Source organism: Diachasma alloeum, unplaced genomic scaffold (assembly GCF_001412515.2).
Source record: "Diachasma alloeum isolate Michigan unplaced genomic scaffold, Dall2.0 Dall_scaffold_00198, whole genome shotgun sequence".
NCBI classification, from domain to species: Eukaryota; Metazoa; Arthropoda; class Insecta; order Hymenoptera; family Braconidae; genus Diachasma; species Diachasma alloeum.
Window position 1 is genome coordinate 283,278 of NW_021680363.1, and position 16,740 is coordinate 300,017.

The following is a 16,740-nucleotide window of genomic DNA, read 5'->3' on the forward strand; positions in this document are numbered from 1 at the left end:
AATTTCATTTTTCAGTACTTTTTTCGCTATTATTAATAAATAATGCTCCTAGGCGACAATCTTTTTCACTCAAAAAATCATTGATCACATGTTCTAAATGTGTCTAAAGTTTCATAACTTTGGCTGCATTTTTTCCTTGGGTTTTGCAGTCTTTTTTGTAATTTCCATAAGATCACGGTTTAAATGACCACTTTTTCAAAAATTCATAATAAATTAACCATGCTCCTCAGCAGTCTGAAACTTTGCACACGCCTGTTCCATCATTTAAAGAATACGTAAAAAAAAAGAAAAAAATGGCTGCTTTTTTGTAACCCTCCGGGCTCGCCCGATTATCCTTAAACCACAAGTATGTTCTTAATTCAAGAACTTTTGAAATTAAAAATAAGTTGGGTTTTGGTACTGATTGGATTTTTCTTCTAAAATTCCGTAAATAACTTTTAATTTTCAGCTCAATGCCTCCTACATCCATGAGTTCCTCAAAATCAGTAAATAGGTTCTGGAAACTAAGTTTTTTCTCTCCGTACTCTTGGCAACAAAATTGTAAAACTGTTGATGAAATCGCAAAGACATCACCAACATTTTCATTCCACGATAATACTATCATGTGGCAGCAAACGGGAGAAAAATATTCAGCATTCAAACTTAGAGTCTTCCTCACCACTTCCTGACGTATGAAATTCAGTATGCAACGGCTGTTGCACTGATACTCTTAAAGATTCAGTGAGTCTTGTTATATAGTTGGATTCTACCGTTACCCACACGTCAAGTGTAAGACCGGCCAAACCAAACGAAAGAAAGAAAAAAAACACTGCACACAAGATAACCCATTGGGTTAATTACCCTAAAAACATATTCACCTCATCATTCATGAAGTATCTTCAATTTTATTGAAGTGATCTATTAACTGGCAAAAAATAAATAACTAGACCAGTGAAATGCATGAACGGTCAGGGTTCGGTCATCGACTGATGTACTATTACTCCTCAAAATAAAGAGGAAGAGGAGAGAGCCGTGAAAATATTCCAATGAGGAAGGAATTGAAAAGAACGAGTTGAGGTATTAGATGTGAGGAGAACTCGAAGTTTTGTCGTGTCATAGAGACTCTACGTTTTGTTCGGAGCCTCAGTACTTATATTTATACGTTAGACGACGCACGCCGCTGGAAGTTGGCCAGCAACTAGAGAGTCCATTGTACGTCACAGATCGACAATGTTACAGGAAAATTTTCAGAAAATTCTTTCCCTCATTTGTCTACATTCCAATAGCTCATTTTTTCATCTCTAGAAATAAGCGAGGAATTTCTTTTTGAAATAACTTTTACTGTTTTCTAAGGATCAATCATAATGTTCTGGCTGTTTGGTGAAATCAACGATGCATTGCAGGGTATTTCCTGAGTTTTAGTGAAACAGTTGAAGAAGACAGAAGTCTTCAATCATTTGCTCAAGAGTTCCTTCCATTCGTTTTTACCTACTCTAAAAAAATTGTGAAATTGGAAGAGAATGTTTTTCCCTCGTGTTTGCTTTAGAGGCGCACTCTACAGACGCGTCATTCACACGTTCGAAAAGTATCAGCGACTAGAATTCAGAATCAAGGTATATGCCCTGATTTGATTATGGAAGTGTTAATCATTCAATTCCGTGAAAAAAGTATTGAGGTTCCAACCAATATCAATAATAATATACTAATATATAATATATAGTATATGTTTTGGGGATCTAAAGAATGACAACTTGAAATGAGTTTTTTGAATTACTTTTTTCCATTTGAGCTCACTTATCCAATCCCGTCTGACCCTCATGACCTTCTTATGCACATCTCATTGGATTCTTACTGTCACATCCATAAGGCCCTTCTAATCTCTTTGGTTCGCCGAATCTTACCCATATTCGATTATCGACAGATGCCCCACTTTAGCCCCGAAATCATGATTTTTCGAGTGATTTCTTGAAATCAAGAAATCATCAGAATCTACTAAAAATCATGGAAAACATGAAAAATCCAAAGAATTCATGATTTATAATTCTTGTTGCGAAATCCTAGAAATCATTCAAGAAATCACAGAGAATCATCCCATTCTGGAAATCACTGAGCCATCCGCACTGATAAAAAGGATTAGTTATTGTTAACGAATGGATTTGGTTGGAGATGAGGGTTTATTGGTCACACCAATGTTCATTCGTTAATAGCTAACAAATGCACATTTGTGGAGCCTTGTTTGACTCGATTCACTTTTCAAGTGAAGGTTATTTAGCCGAACCTAGATCTTGAGTGAAATTCAGGATCTTCAGTTCTCGCTTCATCACAAAATCTTTCAGAATTGTTTCCGAATTCACACTTTTCCCTTTTCGTTGACTATTAACGAATATTCATTTGGTCATATTCAACTCTACCATTCGTTAATAGTTAACGAATCTCGTTTGGAATAAATGAATCAGTCTATCAGTGCGATTGAGGAGTGAACAGCCTCTCGCATGCATCACTCGTTGGATGATAAAAATTATTGTTTTTTATGGTTTTTAGGAAAACTTTTTTAGTATTAATTTTCAATAATCCTTATATTCAATTTGCCAATTGAATTTGGAAATGTGTTTCTAAAATCAACTCCGTTTCTTTTTTCAGTTTCCCGGAAATCTCAATTCTGAGAAAAACTGCAGGAGAAAAGAAAATGCTGACCGTTTGCTTATTCTCCCATAGAACTAAATATTATTACTATTATGTTTTTACCTTTTCCCAAATCCCCTGGAACACTTTACCGTCATCTGTCCGTGATCTCCCCTCCCTCGCCTCCCAAAACCTTAACCACTTCGGCCACCCTTGTCGGGCTAGAACTAATTACTTTCAAATTATCGAAATTTTGATGATTTTATACAATTTTTGTTATGGAAATTGAGAAAAATTCTGTAGATTCTAGAAAAAGCATGCTATAAACTATCAGTTCTAGAAATTAAGAAATTTTCCCCTTCAATTCATCAGAATTTTCATGATTAATTTCAGACATTTTTTTAATGCGAAAATTAGAAAAAAAACTAAATTCCAGAAGAATGAATACTAAAAACTATGATTTCTAGAATATAGAATTTTTTTTCTTAAAACTGGGGATATTTTTCTCTGTATACTTCTCGATAATGTTATTATACATGAATAATCAGATTTATGAAATTAAAAATTAATGTTATGACCCTAAATTTCCGTTTCACAGAGAAACTCAAGGTGCATAGAACATTTGCTGTGGTATCATAATCACGTGATAGAGAAGTTATCACACGAATAATCAGGTGAAAATATACCATGTTTACATGCTATTTTATATCCTCGCGTTAATCGCAGTTCCAACGGAACAATTCAAAACTCACTCGCAATGTTTTCCATTCGAGAGCCCGATTCGAGGTCATTTGAATATGACCTTTCTCGTGGCTGAAATTTCCGCAGTGTAGTCACTTGAATAGACCACTCAAGTGTATAAACATAAGACAATGGATGAGACATGGCTGCTGCAGCATCGGTATATTTTCCCCGTCCAATTCCAAATCAATATTCGATTCTCGTTGGAGAGAAAAAAAATCTAGGAGGGAATATTTTACATTGCAAATTTTGAACGCACACTGGGAACAATTCGAATAAGCGCCAAAGGTAGATATCGAAACGAATGCGAAAGCGAGAATGCAGTGTCCAATTATCTCGCGCCCCTTTTCAATTACTTTTCTTTTATGCAATGCTCTCATTTCGTTATTGGAATCGTAACTAGTTCGAGGTTTCTGCCTTCTTTTCAATTTTTGAAAAAAAATTTTTTTTCATTACATACTTTTATAAACAAGTGGATAATTGCATTTTTTTGTAAATAAGTACAGTTATTATTGACAATTTCACTATTTTCTTCTGCTATCTTTCTGTGTCATAGTACTATTATTAATTGAAATGTTATCAAATTTTTTGCCTATTATTTCGGCCTGCCAATGCACGATGAATTTTCAATTGAATTCGAGAATACATTTATCAGTTTTGTTCCTATTTATATTAATTGTCATGATATAACTGACTTTAAGTTCACACTTTCCATTTTTTTTTCTCATCAAAGTGTGAAATTTCAATTTCAAAAACTCCATTCATAATTCGAAATACTTGCAATCCTTTTCATCACATCTCAAATTGTTAGGAAAAGATCGTTTGTATTATTCACATATTATTTGAGCAGTGATTTGAATCCACTAAATAGTATATTTCGTAACGAGTGCAAAAAAACATTTGTTCACGAGTTACGAACAATATTTTTCATCACAATGTGGCGGAAATTGGATTTTAGGCACGCGGAGCGTGCCGAAAAGTTCACTTTTCGTCACAGCGTGATGAAAATAGAGTTTATTAGCAATTCCCATCTCACATTGTACATTAGTATATTTCCCATCAAGGGAGGGAAAATAAAGCATATTTATTTTACCTCCCGTGGTGAGAACGTTATTTTTCGTCACGGCATAGACGGAAAGGCAGATTTTCTTCCCGCGAAGCGGGAAAAAACTGCCTTTGCGTGATAAACTGTCCAGGTAAATTTTTAATCTCACCTTTCTGCGCAATTATTCGAAGGCAATTGAATTAGTTCATAGATTACCATGGTAATTTTATAACAGAGTTGAAAGTTGTTTGTTGCCAGAAAAAATCGATTTTGTTTCTCTCTACCATTCGTATATTTGGTAATGAAGCATTAAAGTGTAACAGAACACGTCAGTTATTCACATCTTGTCGAATATCAAATTATCTTGATAGCAAGTGACTTCAAGGAAAAATGCCCGAACACATCGCTCGATGAAAATTCATTCAGCTACAGGAAAGATCATTTAACATTTTCTCCTGGAAAATACCTATTTCTGAAAAATATCCAGTTTGATGCTGCTACGCTTCAATGTACATAGTGAAATTTATCAATAGATATATTCCGCAGGGAATTAATCAAATGGTATGAATTTTCTATGGTACTTAAACCGTTCGACTACTACTTCACCTCTAACGTTTACAATTACTAATGAAGCGAAAGAAATTGATTGTCCATTAATGACAAACAATGAAATAAAAATTCGATAGAATAATTCTATTGTTTATTTTTATGCCAATTCAATTGAGGATTATGCAACTTTACCATGTCATATTTTTAAGAGAATATTTAATAGAAAAAAGTCCATAGATTTTTATTTCACTATTCTTGAGCACAAATTTCCCAACTTTTTTGCATCATATTTTCATTAGTTCCGCATCATAAAAGCCAGGAAAAAACTTAGAACTTTCATGCCCACGAATTCTTACAGATCAAATCCCAACACAGAATGAGTTACACAGAAAAATCAACACCCATAAACTTTTTTCGATAAAAAAATATCGATCAAAAAACACGGAAGAATTGCATAATTTTTAATAGAATTAGCGCGGAAAACAAATTGAATTATTTTATAGAATTCTAATAAAATTCCAATAGAGTTTTTATAGAATTGCAGTCAGAATTTCTTGAAAAAGATACAAGGAGCAAGTATAAAGAATAGGAAGGAGAAATGAGGAACTGAGGCAATGTGGAACAGCTGACTTGAGGTCGGATATTTTACGAGTCTAGGAGCGCTAACTGCAGTTAGCACTCCTAGGCGTTAAAACCCGATCTAATGTCAGCTGTTTCTCTTTATCAAGTCAGTGGCTGCTGGTCGCCACCTATCGGCCGTAAAACAGGACGTTAAGCGCCAGTTAGCGGGACTCAGTGATGAAATAGTAGATTTCATCGTCAGGTCCACAAAGTATTTTCTGACGACTGTGAGCTTATAATCCGAGCTGAAGGCGAGGATTACTATCACATTTGTCAGAAAATACTTCGTGGGTCGTGTGATGTAACCCACTTTATGTTACGAAGCGAGGTTAGAATCGCGGTTTATCGGGTGGAATAACATAATAGCTATTCTCGATTCCTTCCGAAACATTTTTCGTACAATTTTATGTCGACAAGATCTATGCGCGCGCTGATCTATTCATTTATTGAAATGAAGAAATGGAATTCATTGAATTTCATTTTCTCATCAATACCTTATAAATATTGATAATGAATCAAAGAGAATTCGACTTATGATTGAAGTGAATAGCGAAGTAGAGTAAAAGAATCTATAAAGAATTTTTCATTTTCAATTAATTATCTTCAATTTTTTTAAATAATCGGCCTCCATAAAAGGACAGAATTTATTAATTTCACCGATAATATATATACATGTGAAATATATATATTATATATGACATGAAAAAAAAATTTACCTCTGAAGAATTTGAAATTATGTCACTGAAGAATTTGAAAATGCCGCGGGTTTTTTTTGTGAATAACTTTGTGTCACATATTGACCAATCAGAATTAAGGATTAGCGGTCAGGCAGTTTCGAGATATTTCGATATAAAACAACTTCACGTTTCGTTCATCTTTAGTAAATAGGATGGTGAAATTTTTTATTAAAAAAAGAACGAAATTAGTTGTGTAGGAGTTGAATTTCAAAAAACTAATTTGTAATTGTTATTGCACACATTTTTTCAAAAATTAAAAAAAAAACTCAGTACATTTTAAGCATCTGCGGGACAAATGAACAATAAACAATTGATTTTTTTGCACTAATTATTCGTTTTTAGACATGTAATCGATCTTCAATGCATGAGAAATCTCACTCCAATAATCCGCGACTTTTAGAACTGATAGTAGTCCCCTTAACGCGCAATAACTACAAATACTGCATTTCTATCGGTCGAAATTTAGATGGGGAATACCTATCCCAACTAAATGCTTCTTGTATTGTCGAAAATTTTCCTCAATTTTAATCTGGAAAACTTCTCCCTCTCGTTGCTAAGCAATAAAACTATCGAATAACTTCCTCCCTACGGGTCGGGAAGTTTAATATTGTCGACAACATTGGAAGACACGGGCATGAGAATCGGCTGAGAATCGAATTTGCTGTTACTTCTGTTGAATTTCCGAAATAAATAAGAAATTTTAAGAACGATTTTATCTTAAATTGAATTCAAATTCCTAATATTGAAAATTTAAATGCAAATGGAACTTCAATTCAAAACTTCAAAAATTAGCTAAAAATTTTCAACAATGATTCGAACTGATAATTAGACCATGACGTCAAAGTTTCCGTTATTTGATTCCCAAAATAATTACCCCAATTTATGGATGAATGAATGTGATATAAAGAATGGTGGGAAAATAATCAGACAGTTTTTTCAGTGACTGCTGCTTTCAATGGAGCACCGGGCGCCAAAATAGTAAATTCCCCAGCTCCAAATGGATACTTTTCACGTTTTGTAAAAGCCATACGGAAGTCTAAAGTATCACCAGAAAACCGACAGGGACAGAGCCGACGCCTCGTAGATATATTTGCCTACTGTAGCCAGGGGTAAAGTAGAAAAAAACGACACAAGTTACCCGGGACTATCCGAGAATAGTAACGGGATGCCGAGGCAAACGAAGATCGAGAGTGGACAGTTACTGTCTGAACGACCACCACAAGACGATTTTGCAACGCATATAAATGTACATATGTACATATATACATTTATCTGAGGATGAGATTAAGGGAGTTGAGCGTTCTCCCACTGGTTTCCAGTTAATCACAGCTGAGTCGCCGACGAGGATGTTCTCAAAGAAGTTCTTTTATATCCTCTCTGAAATTCAGTGAGGAAAAAAATCATGAAATTATCATTTTCCCTCATCCAAGAGCACTTCTTTCCCCTTTGAGAACTTGATGAGATGAGGGTTCCAAGTAGTGCTATTGCACAGAAATGAAATTTACGTCCTAAATTCGAGAAAAAGGCGGGGTTTTTTACTACATAAAAAATATGGAAATACAGATAAAAAAATGATGGTTATCTTCTAGAGATACCTGCCAGGCTATCACTACCGACAGACTTAGACTGTCGATTGATCCCTGCGCCTGACTGTTTAGACTGTCGATTGATCCCTGCAGCCAGGGAAATTATCAGTGTGAAACGCGTCACGTGACTCCGAATACTGCACTCTGATTGGTCAAAATCAGAATTGAGGAAATTGTAAAAATAAAACTGATGTATAGTCATCACGCGACCCCGAATACTGCACTCTGATTGGTCGAAATCAGCACTAAGGAAATTATCAGTGAAATTTTGATTTGCATATATAATTCACAGCATCGCATACTGCGTTTTGATTGATCCGAATCCGATGGCCAGAAATTATCAACTGAACTGTCCTGATTTTTACTCATTTTCATGGAATAATTTCACTAAAAATTACAGCTCATTGATTTGTTAATTATATTGTAAACTCTTAATTATGATATTTCTTGATATTTTAGTTTAACTGCCACTTGAGCAAAATTCCCTAGAATTGTACCGGAAATCCCAGCCAATAATTTCTAACCGTGTTGATAAAATTAATTTCGATTATATTTTGGAAATTACTGCGGGAAAACAGGTAATTCTTCTTTTACCTTATAATGAAATTTTTCTGCCGTTTTAATGATAACACTGACAACTTTCAATCTCATCAAGTTGCCAAACAGGAATTGCTGCATTCTCAAAAAATTTTGGCCGAAATGTCCGGTATACTCCTCGAAATTATTCATTAAGTGGCAATTCCATTGAAATTCCGAGGAATTTTGTCATTCAAAATTTATAATTTAATGAAAAAACGCATGTAAATTTTCAATATTAGGTTAATTATTCTATGAAAATTGATAAAAATCTTACAAGTTCAGGTAACCATAATTTTGAATTTTCAATTAGAGAAAGGCACGGTAACATGAACGTCTTGAAATCGACAATATCTCCTGACCAAATGGTGCAATTGGAATAAATTAGGTGTCATTTGAAAGCCTGTAAAAATATCCCTAAACTTGCAAGAAATTCCGTTAAAAATAAAAAAAAATAAAATGAAGAAATTTTGAATTTCACTTTGCTGCACTTCAGTTACAGATGATTCAAAATCGTTCATTTCACTCTCCTCTCCCTAATTTAAAATTTAGTCTAATTTGATACTGACTATGTTCTCTTTGAAAATTCGAGTAAGTTTATTTATTTGTTCATTTATTTATTTATTTATTTATTGTATATAGATTCAACAGCATAAAGCCATTTACAGGATCAAATTCGAAACGTACATTGTAAGGTGAGGACTTGTCGCTTTCGTGCTGTTGAAAATCTGGAATTAAGTGGATTTTTCAGTGAAATTTGCATTTCCATTGTTTTCTCTTCCCTGAACTGAATTCAATATTGCCTCCCCAGGAATTAGTATCCCCGAAATTTCATTTCTTAATTTTAATAGTGTGAGCTTAATTATAAATTTGAAAAGATTTTGCTTTCTGTGTGAAGACCTGAAATTATTGTCATCGGTTTGAAAACACTAGAACTCCAAAAAATAAATGAATTCCAGAAATATTCTACATCTTAGGAAAAATCATCTATCCATACATGTGCGCATGGATAATACCATGAGCTCGTGCTTTATGCGCGCAAGAACGGTATCTACTGTTTTATTTTATTATTTTCTATTCTCCCTCTTCTCGCATGCATTGCATTCGTGAACGCGCGTGGTATAGTTACTCAGGATATAAAAGGTGGAGGTGAGGCGTATGGACAAGTGGATAGAGAGGGTCTCCCCTTGCAGAATTCGCTCTTCGCGCCTGCTGTAGCTACAAAGGTGCATGTGAATTCCGATATGAACGAGTGATACACAATTGAAATTCATTCTTTCACCGCAACATTCATTATCACCTTTCAAACACCAGCAAACACCGTATCATTCATCTATTCCTAGTGGAAGGTGGGTCACAGCTGACCTTTTATAAAACTCAATAATTACTGCTAAAAACCTCCTCCTTAATCATCAACGTTCATCAATACAAGGTTAATCAATGATAATTGAAAGAATAAAAAGACAAATTCTTTCATCATTTCGAACTATTCAGATCCACGAGGTGTCCTTCATTGAATAATAAATTTATTTTTACTAAGCCATTGGAGTTCAAAGAATAAGACCGGAAAAATACATTAAAGAAAGCAAAATTTACAGTAAACAACCAATTGCCAGTACTCCTTATAACTGTTGCTCTATATTTTTCAATGAATAACTACTAACAAAACAAGGTGAATAAGATTAAGTAGGTCACGTTTAAGGGCATGAGGGAATCGTCATTTTCCCGAAATGTAATTTGTTAAAGTTCGAGGAAAATTCTGTCATTTTTTAGACTTATGAAAGAACATACGAAACCAACATTCCTGATGATTAAGAGGAATAAATTACAGGAACTTCGACAAAATTGAATAAACAAATTTTTTGTTTTACACGAGCTCTAACAGGATTGATCCTCAAATAAAAATAGAGAGAAAGAATATACTTAAGAATATCCAAGTACTTTGGCTTTTTTTTCGCCAGTGAAATGCTTTTCATTTGAGCCCCGTTTGACCCCAAGTTTCCGGGCATTTTACAATGATTTTATTATTTAAACTTTGCAGATATCAATTTCAATCTCGATATTGAACAGTTAGGAAACATTGTAAAAATGTGAAAAAAAAAATTTACTTTTGTGCAATTTTTGAAATTACAAGCATTTGAAGTTTACAATTTTCTATAAATAATTTATGAACAATCCATTTTCCGCCATAAAAATCAATTGTTCGGAATCGTGACAAATTTATTCACATTCAGAATTTTACCAGAAATCGACTTCATGCTTAAAAAAATTAGGTTGCCGAAAGTTTAGACAATTTCAATTAATTATTTATAAGCAAAGAATGTTTGAAAAAAAAATTCTGTGCAAAATGTAATTTGAATAACGCTGAATGTTCATGATTTTTTTCAAATTTTTTTCGCGCAATTTAATTGACGAATTTGATGAACGAAAATGATTGAATCTATAGTGTGGTCTGTATCAAACTGTAAAAGATACTTGGACATCCTTAATCCAATGGGCAGAGAAAAACATGAGGTACCCCGGTAAATAATGCAGATATTTAAATCATTGAATCCGATATAATCTCATGCTAACATCTACATTCGGTGCATATTGTCTATTTCATTTCGGAAATGATCTCAGATTAGTGGATGCAAATGTTCACCAATAAGAATGAGTTAATCCGTTTATCAGTTGACAAAAAAATGTTTTTTTCTTCAATTACTTGCGCGTTTGGATAAACATCTTCAAATATCTGCCAATGGCGATCTATTGACGATCGAAGACATAACTTTTTGCCCCAGACTTTTCTATTTTCAGTGATCAATAATGTTTCTCAATTTTCTGTCCCCTCTAATGCTCAATTCTTCCGATTTATCTTTTCACTGAGTCGAATTTACAGAATTTGAAGGAAGTAAACGCCTCGTTCCATGTCACACGCATTTTCAAGCAAAAAACTGTACAAACCGGTTGCTGGTAAGACGGCACCCAGTCGACCCGATTATCCACCTCACTAACGGACAAATCATTTTAACGTCAATTCCACATTTTTCAAGTTGAAAAGGAAAAACTAACGAAAGAAGTTGATTTGATGGGGTCATTAGTATTGAAATATTTTAGCCACTTCTACTACTTCTGCGGGCTCTCGGGACTGATGCAGGTGAGATTCTAATGATTCTGACACTAGAAATCCGTACAAAGTGACTCTTTGGCTCGAGAGGAAGATACCGATGTAATGCCGGGAAGAGGGACCGGTTCGACCAGATAGGTCTGTATTGTAAAGGTTTACATTCCCCGGTTTGGGCCCAACACCAAAATTAGGATTACATGCAACTTCTTATTATTCTGGTTCCAGCGAACATTTGCCTCTTCCCTAATCAAAGAAAAATATTTATCCATTTACAAGAATCTAATTTTTCTATGCTCGAGACAATTCTGAAATTTTTTACACTGATGGAGGAACATATGAAACAAACATTTCTAATAATTAAGGACAATTAGTTGCAGTAAGTTGACGAATTTAAATAAACAATTTTTCTCTTACACACTGATAGAAAAAATTATTTTTATTGAGATGTTTCTTTCTTGAAACAAGTATTGTATACTTGAACCAATTTCAAATAAATAAGATCTTATGGTGAATATCAATTATTTCTTCCTGAGATACATTCACTTAAATCAAATAAAACAGTCCTTGGCGCCAAGTCACATGTATTCACCACAAAAATGGAAAAGTTGTATTTTATTTTAACCTAATATAATCTCCAGTCGAGAAATTTTCTACTTTTATGAATTGATCAAAAATTCGTACCTAGGAGATGATTACATTGAGGAATGAATTTAATGTTAATTTCTCGAATGAAGCCGATGTTTACATTGAGCTTTCCGTACATCACGTTGAACGAAATTTGTGATATCCAAATTTGTACTGAATTGCCGTAATCTGTGATTCTGTTATTGTAAATTAATGCGATTTTTTTAGTCAAGAAATATAAACTTCTTTCAACTCAACATCTTACTGCAATCGCAAAGCTTTTTCCGCGTAACACTATTCATCATGATTCGAGATACGAAATGCTCACTTCAATTATAATTTACTTAGAACAACGTATGATCGTGTTGATTGAGATAAGAACGTATTTAGTCACGAGAATAATTTTGATTTCTCAGTAAACCAACGACTTTCTGGAGTTGGCAAACTTTTGGCTAGAAAGAAATCAAATACTTTCATTATTTCGACAAATAAAAGGAATTTCAATTCTAGAGAAGTTCGATTTCTCCCAATGAAATGTATCTCTAGAAGAGATAACTGATATTTACGATGAAATCATATTTATTTGAAAATTAACAACCAAATAATAGTTAATTCAAATAAAATTCTCTTGATAAAATTAATTTATTCTGTTAGTGTACACAGGACTTTTGTGGGACTTGTTGTTAAATTGCTAATACCGCAACTGCAAGTATTCAAAAATAGAAAAATGTGCTGGAACCAAGTTCCACTGGAATTAAAGAAAAAAATCGTCATTGAAAATTTAAAAATTTAATGGAAAAATCAATGAAAACTGTGAACTTCAGATAGATAGAAGGAATAATCAAGTAAATACATTCTTGAATTTTCAATTAATTGAAAATTAATTGTATTTTGGTAGTGAATATTGATGTTTCGATTAACAATTCAAGTAAGTTAGGGAATTCCCATCGTCGTGCTGCTCGATTTCATAATTTTTTTCCTACTAAATCGAATTCAATGTTACTAGAGTGGGATACTAAAAGGATTTTCCAGAGCCACCTCTCTAAGAAATTAAATTCAGTAGCGAAGTGATAAAACGTTTCAAGTCGATTATGACTATTGGTCAGTTTCCAATAAATATCTCGGAATCTAAGGCAAATGACGAAATTTTTGTTATAACCTTTTTTGTAGAGCGAATTAAGAGCTGCAAAAAAGGATTCTCTGAAAATTTCGATATTTCCCTTAGATTCAGAGATATTCTTCGAAAACTCAGCTAAGAGCCAAATCGATTTAGGCCGTTTTACTACTTCGCTATTGAATTTTTTCTTCTAACATTGTATTTACGCAAATAGTGCAGATATTTAAAACTTCAAGCCCCATATAACCCAATGCTAAAATCTCCATCCAGTGCACATCCCCTACTTTATTTCTGAATAATCAATTTGGGTTGGTGTATTAAAACTTTCATCAACACGAAGGAGATGACAACCGATCAGTTGAAGAAAAATGAAAAATTTCTGAATGCTTGCGTTTTTGCCTAAATATCGAAATTGAAATCAAGAGAATTTGTGTTGCAAGCTTTCCTGTATTGTTATATCTGTTTTCCTCAGTACAGATTAATTGGGAGTTTATCAGAGGGTACGGTAATGCCTTCCTGCCGAGTGTGACTCACTCTGACCACCGCACCTTTTTTAAAGCTAATAAGAAGAACCACAATTATCTATTTAGCAATGATACCAATGGCAATCGATAATTATCATAATTTTCCAAAGCAATTAATGGCTTCCCACTAATGTTTTATATCCACATTTGATTTCGTAGAAGGGAATGCTTGTTTTGTTTCACGAGTGTTATAAACAGATTAAAGATAATATTGACTCTTTAATGTATGCCCTTCTATGAAACTCTTTCACCTCCATTATCTATTTATGTTCGTATTAATCCCTCCCCAGAAAAGTTTGTCACGCTTTTCCATTTGCCGACTTACTGTCTCCATTCCCCCCTTGGTCATCAACGATCGTCAATCGAGCGTGTGTTTGACACTGAGACCCAGCACGCAATGGTACAAAGAAATGTTAACCGTATTAGGATTCTAGCCTGTACCAGAAAACTGTAGATAACGAGTACGTGTACTGGGTTTTGTAGACCGGATTTTCCCGGGGGTCTACCATGTCTCTGACAAATTGTTATCCGACAGAAAATATTTCCGAAATGTTCAATTTTCTATTGACATGCATTAAGAAGAACTAACCATTAATACTGTTGGATGAAAATTAAATTTCACGGACAGTTTTGTAGTAATTATTAGAAGAGCGGCATCAAATTTAATTTAGGGGAGAAAGAATCATGAAAATTCAATGAAATCGTAAAATTTTTAACATCTTACTTGAGTTTTTTTTTAGCAAAACACGTAGATTTAGTAGCAAATTACACTGTTAGAAAGAAAATGAAATTTCATGGACCGTTGACTACCAATTTTCAGGACAATGACACTGAATGCGATTTAGGGAGAAAAAAATCAGAAAATTTCACTGAAAAATTCCGTAAAATTTCACAATTTTAAGGAGTATAAAGACGAGAATTTTTCAATTTATTTGAATTTCCAATCTAATATGAATATTCAGTGTCAAATTGCATTGAATTTTCAGTGAAATCTGAAATTCCATGATTTTTTGCTTCCTAAATCACATTCAAGAATCCATTTTCCAGAGTTTTCTGCTTTTCTATTCATTTTCAGGGAAAAATGGAATGGAAATTTACACTGCTGTTTGATTTTTCCACAAATTCTGAATTTTCAATGACAATTTTTCCTGAAATTTCAGTGGAATTGAAACACGATAAAAATTTCCGGAATTTGGCGTAAATAGAATTTTCAATGAATTGTTGATTTCTATTAATTTTCATATGGGATAGTTGAATTAAAATTTACAGTTACCATTGATTCTCTCAAAAAATTGCTAATTTTCAAAGTCGAAATTTTTCGAAAATTCAGCAGAAATGTCACTTGATAAAAATTTCCATGAAGTGTATCAAAAATTGTTGACAGTTAAAGAGTGGCATATTAATCTAATTTTTAAGTAAAAGTAAATTTCCTTTGAAAATCATTTTTCGAAAAATATTTTGGAATCACAAAGAAATGTCGAAATATTTTGAAGATCTTTGTTCCCTGAAAATCATTTTTCACTGGACGGAAACGTATCACCGACTTCACAAGTGAATGAAAAAATTTCTAAACAACTGAGAACATTTTATAAAATGTTAAAATATCCTTTAGTTAATCGAGCAATAAATTAGCTGGTCATGAAACTAGTGAAGCGTTTCCTGGGGGCTCAGTCGATGACGACCGCCTTTCCTCAAAAAATAGAGCAAGGTAGGTGGGTGGATGTTATTTTGGACAATCCGCCAACTGTCCAAAGTTCTCCACTGAAACATTTTCCATGCTGAATTCGTTCTAATCATTTAATCGAATTCAATTCACCGAAACCCAAGTGCATTAACGCTAAAAGAGGGAGAGACAGAAATAATAAAGACAAAAAAAATACACGTGCTACTGCACTTTGTTCCCGTTTGTCCCCGGCATCACGACAGACACGGTCAACTTGACGGTATTGCATAAGTAATTGTCATTTAAAATGAAACTCTGGGCTCATAATAGGTGTGCACCAGAGGTTTGATGATTATGTAATAAAATTTATGCGCGTTGGAGTGAATTACGAGTGAAGTTGAATAGACAGATAAATTTTCGTTGTTGAAGGATCCGTTGGGGTTTCATAAAATCCAGATCCTACGGTCGTAAATTCCGGAGCATTTGAGCTGAATACGTTTACATCCACCTTGAGGAATGTTTAAAGGCCCTAGGTACGTCCCAGCGGCCCCTGTCACGCCTCCAAAATGTTCGAATAACGGAAACTTCACCAAAAATGAAAACCAGCACAAAAAAATTGAATTTTTGAAGCAGAAAGTGGAGTAATTGCCGGCATGTCACGCGGGCTTTCAGGGACTCAATCAAACGTCAAATATTTACAATTCTTGAAGTATTTACTGAACGCCAGAGTGAATCTCTAATAGTTCGAGAAGATTGCAATTGAGCCTCTCGATGACGTTAATGCGTTTTGTTTAATTATGAAGACTTTATCATGTGGTGCATGAGCACAAACGACGCAAGTCACTCGTGTTTATTCGCTTACCTTCTCTTTGGCCCTGCCGGCGTGTTTTTGCACTGTCTTTGCGATTAACGCACTCTTACTCTCAGCCATTTTTCGATGCAATTAAATTAAATTAAGTGCTAATTCAATTGTTCAGTTCACGTTAACACGACAATTGGGATTCCAGTTATTATTCCGAGGAAAATTCCTTGACCACCACTATTTTTTTAGTTCATAGAACTGTGTTACTCCCAATTGACTGAGCTCTCCTGTCAGCACTCACACCAATCACGGACTGAGTGCACTGACGAAAGTGCGGAGAACACTGCAACACCACATTGGAGTTATTAGAAGCCATCTTGGATGAGTTGTCGATATTCACCGCAAGGTGCAGCACTTGTCAGGGAGATGTTCGCCATTTTGGGTT

General features: G+C 34.1%; 1 protein-coding gene across 8 annotated transcripts in view; it reads right to left on the reverse strand.

Annotated features, from left to right (window-relative positions):
• LOC107035521 (myc box-dependent-interacting protein 1) overlaps positions 1-16,625 on the reverse strand; it is a 51,913-nt gene extending 35,288 nt beyond the window's left edge. For all 8 annotated transcript variants that reach the window (XM_015252986.1, XM_015252985.1, XM_015252984.1 and 5 more), the window contains exon 1: positions 16,356-16,625. In XM_015252986.1, coding sequence (XP_015108472.1) covers positions 16,356-16,424 — 69 coding nt within the window. In that variant the 5' untranslated portion in view covers positions 16,425-16,625. The remainder of the gene's footprint in view (positions 1-16,355) is intronic.
• Between the last annotated feature and the right edge of the window lie 115 nt (positions 16,626-16,740).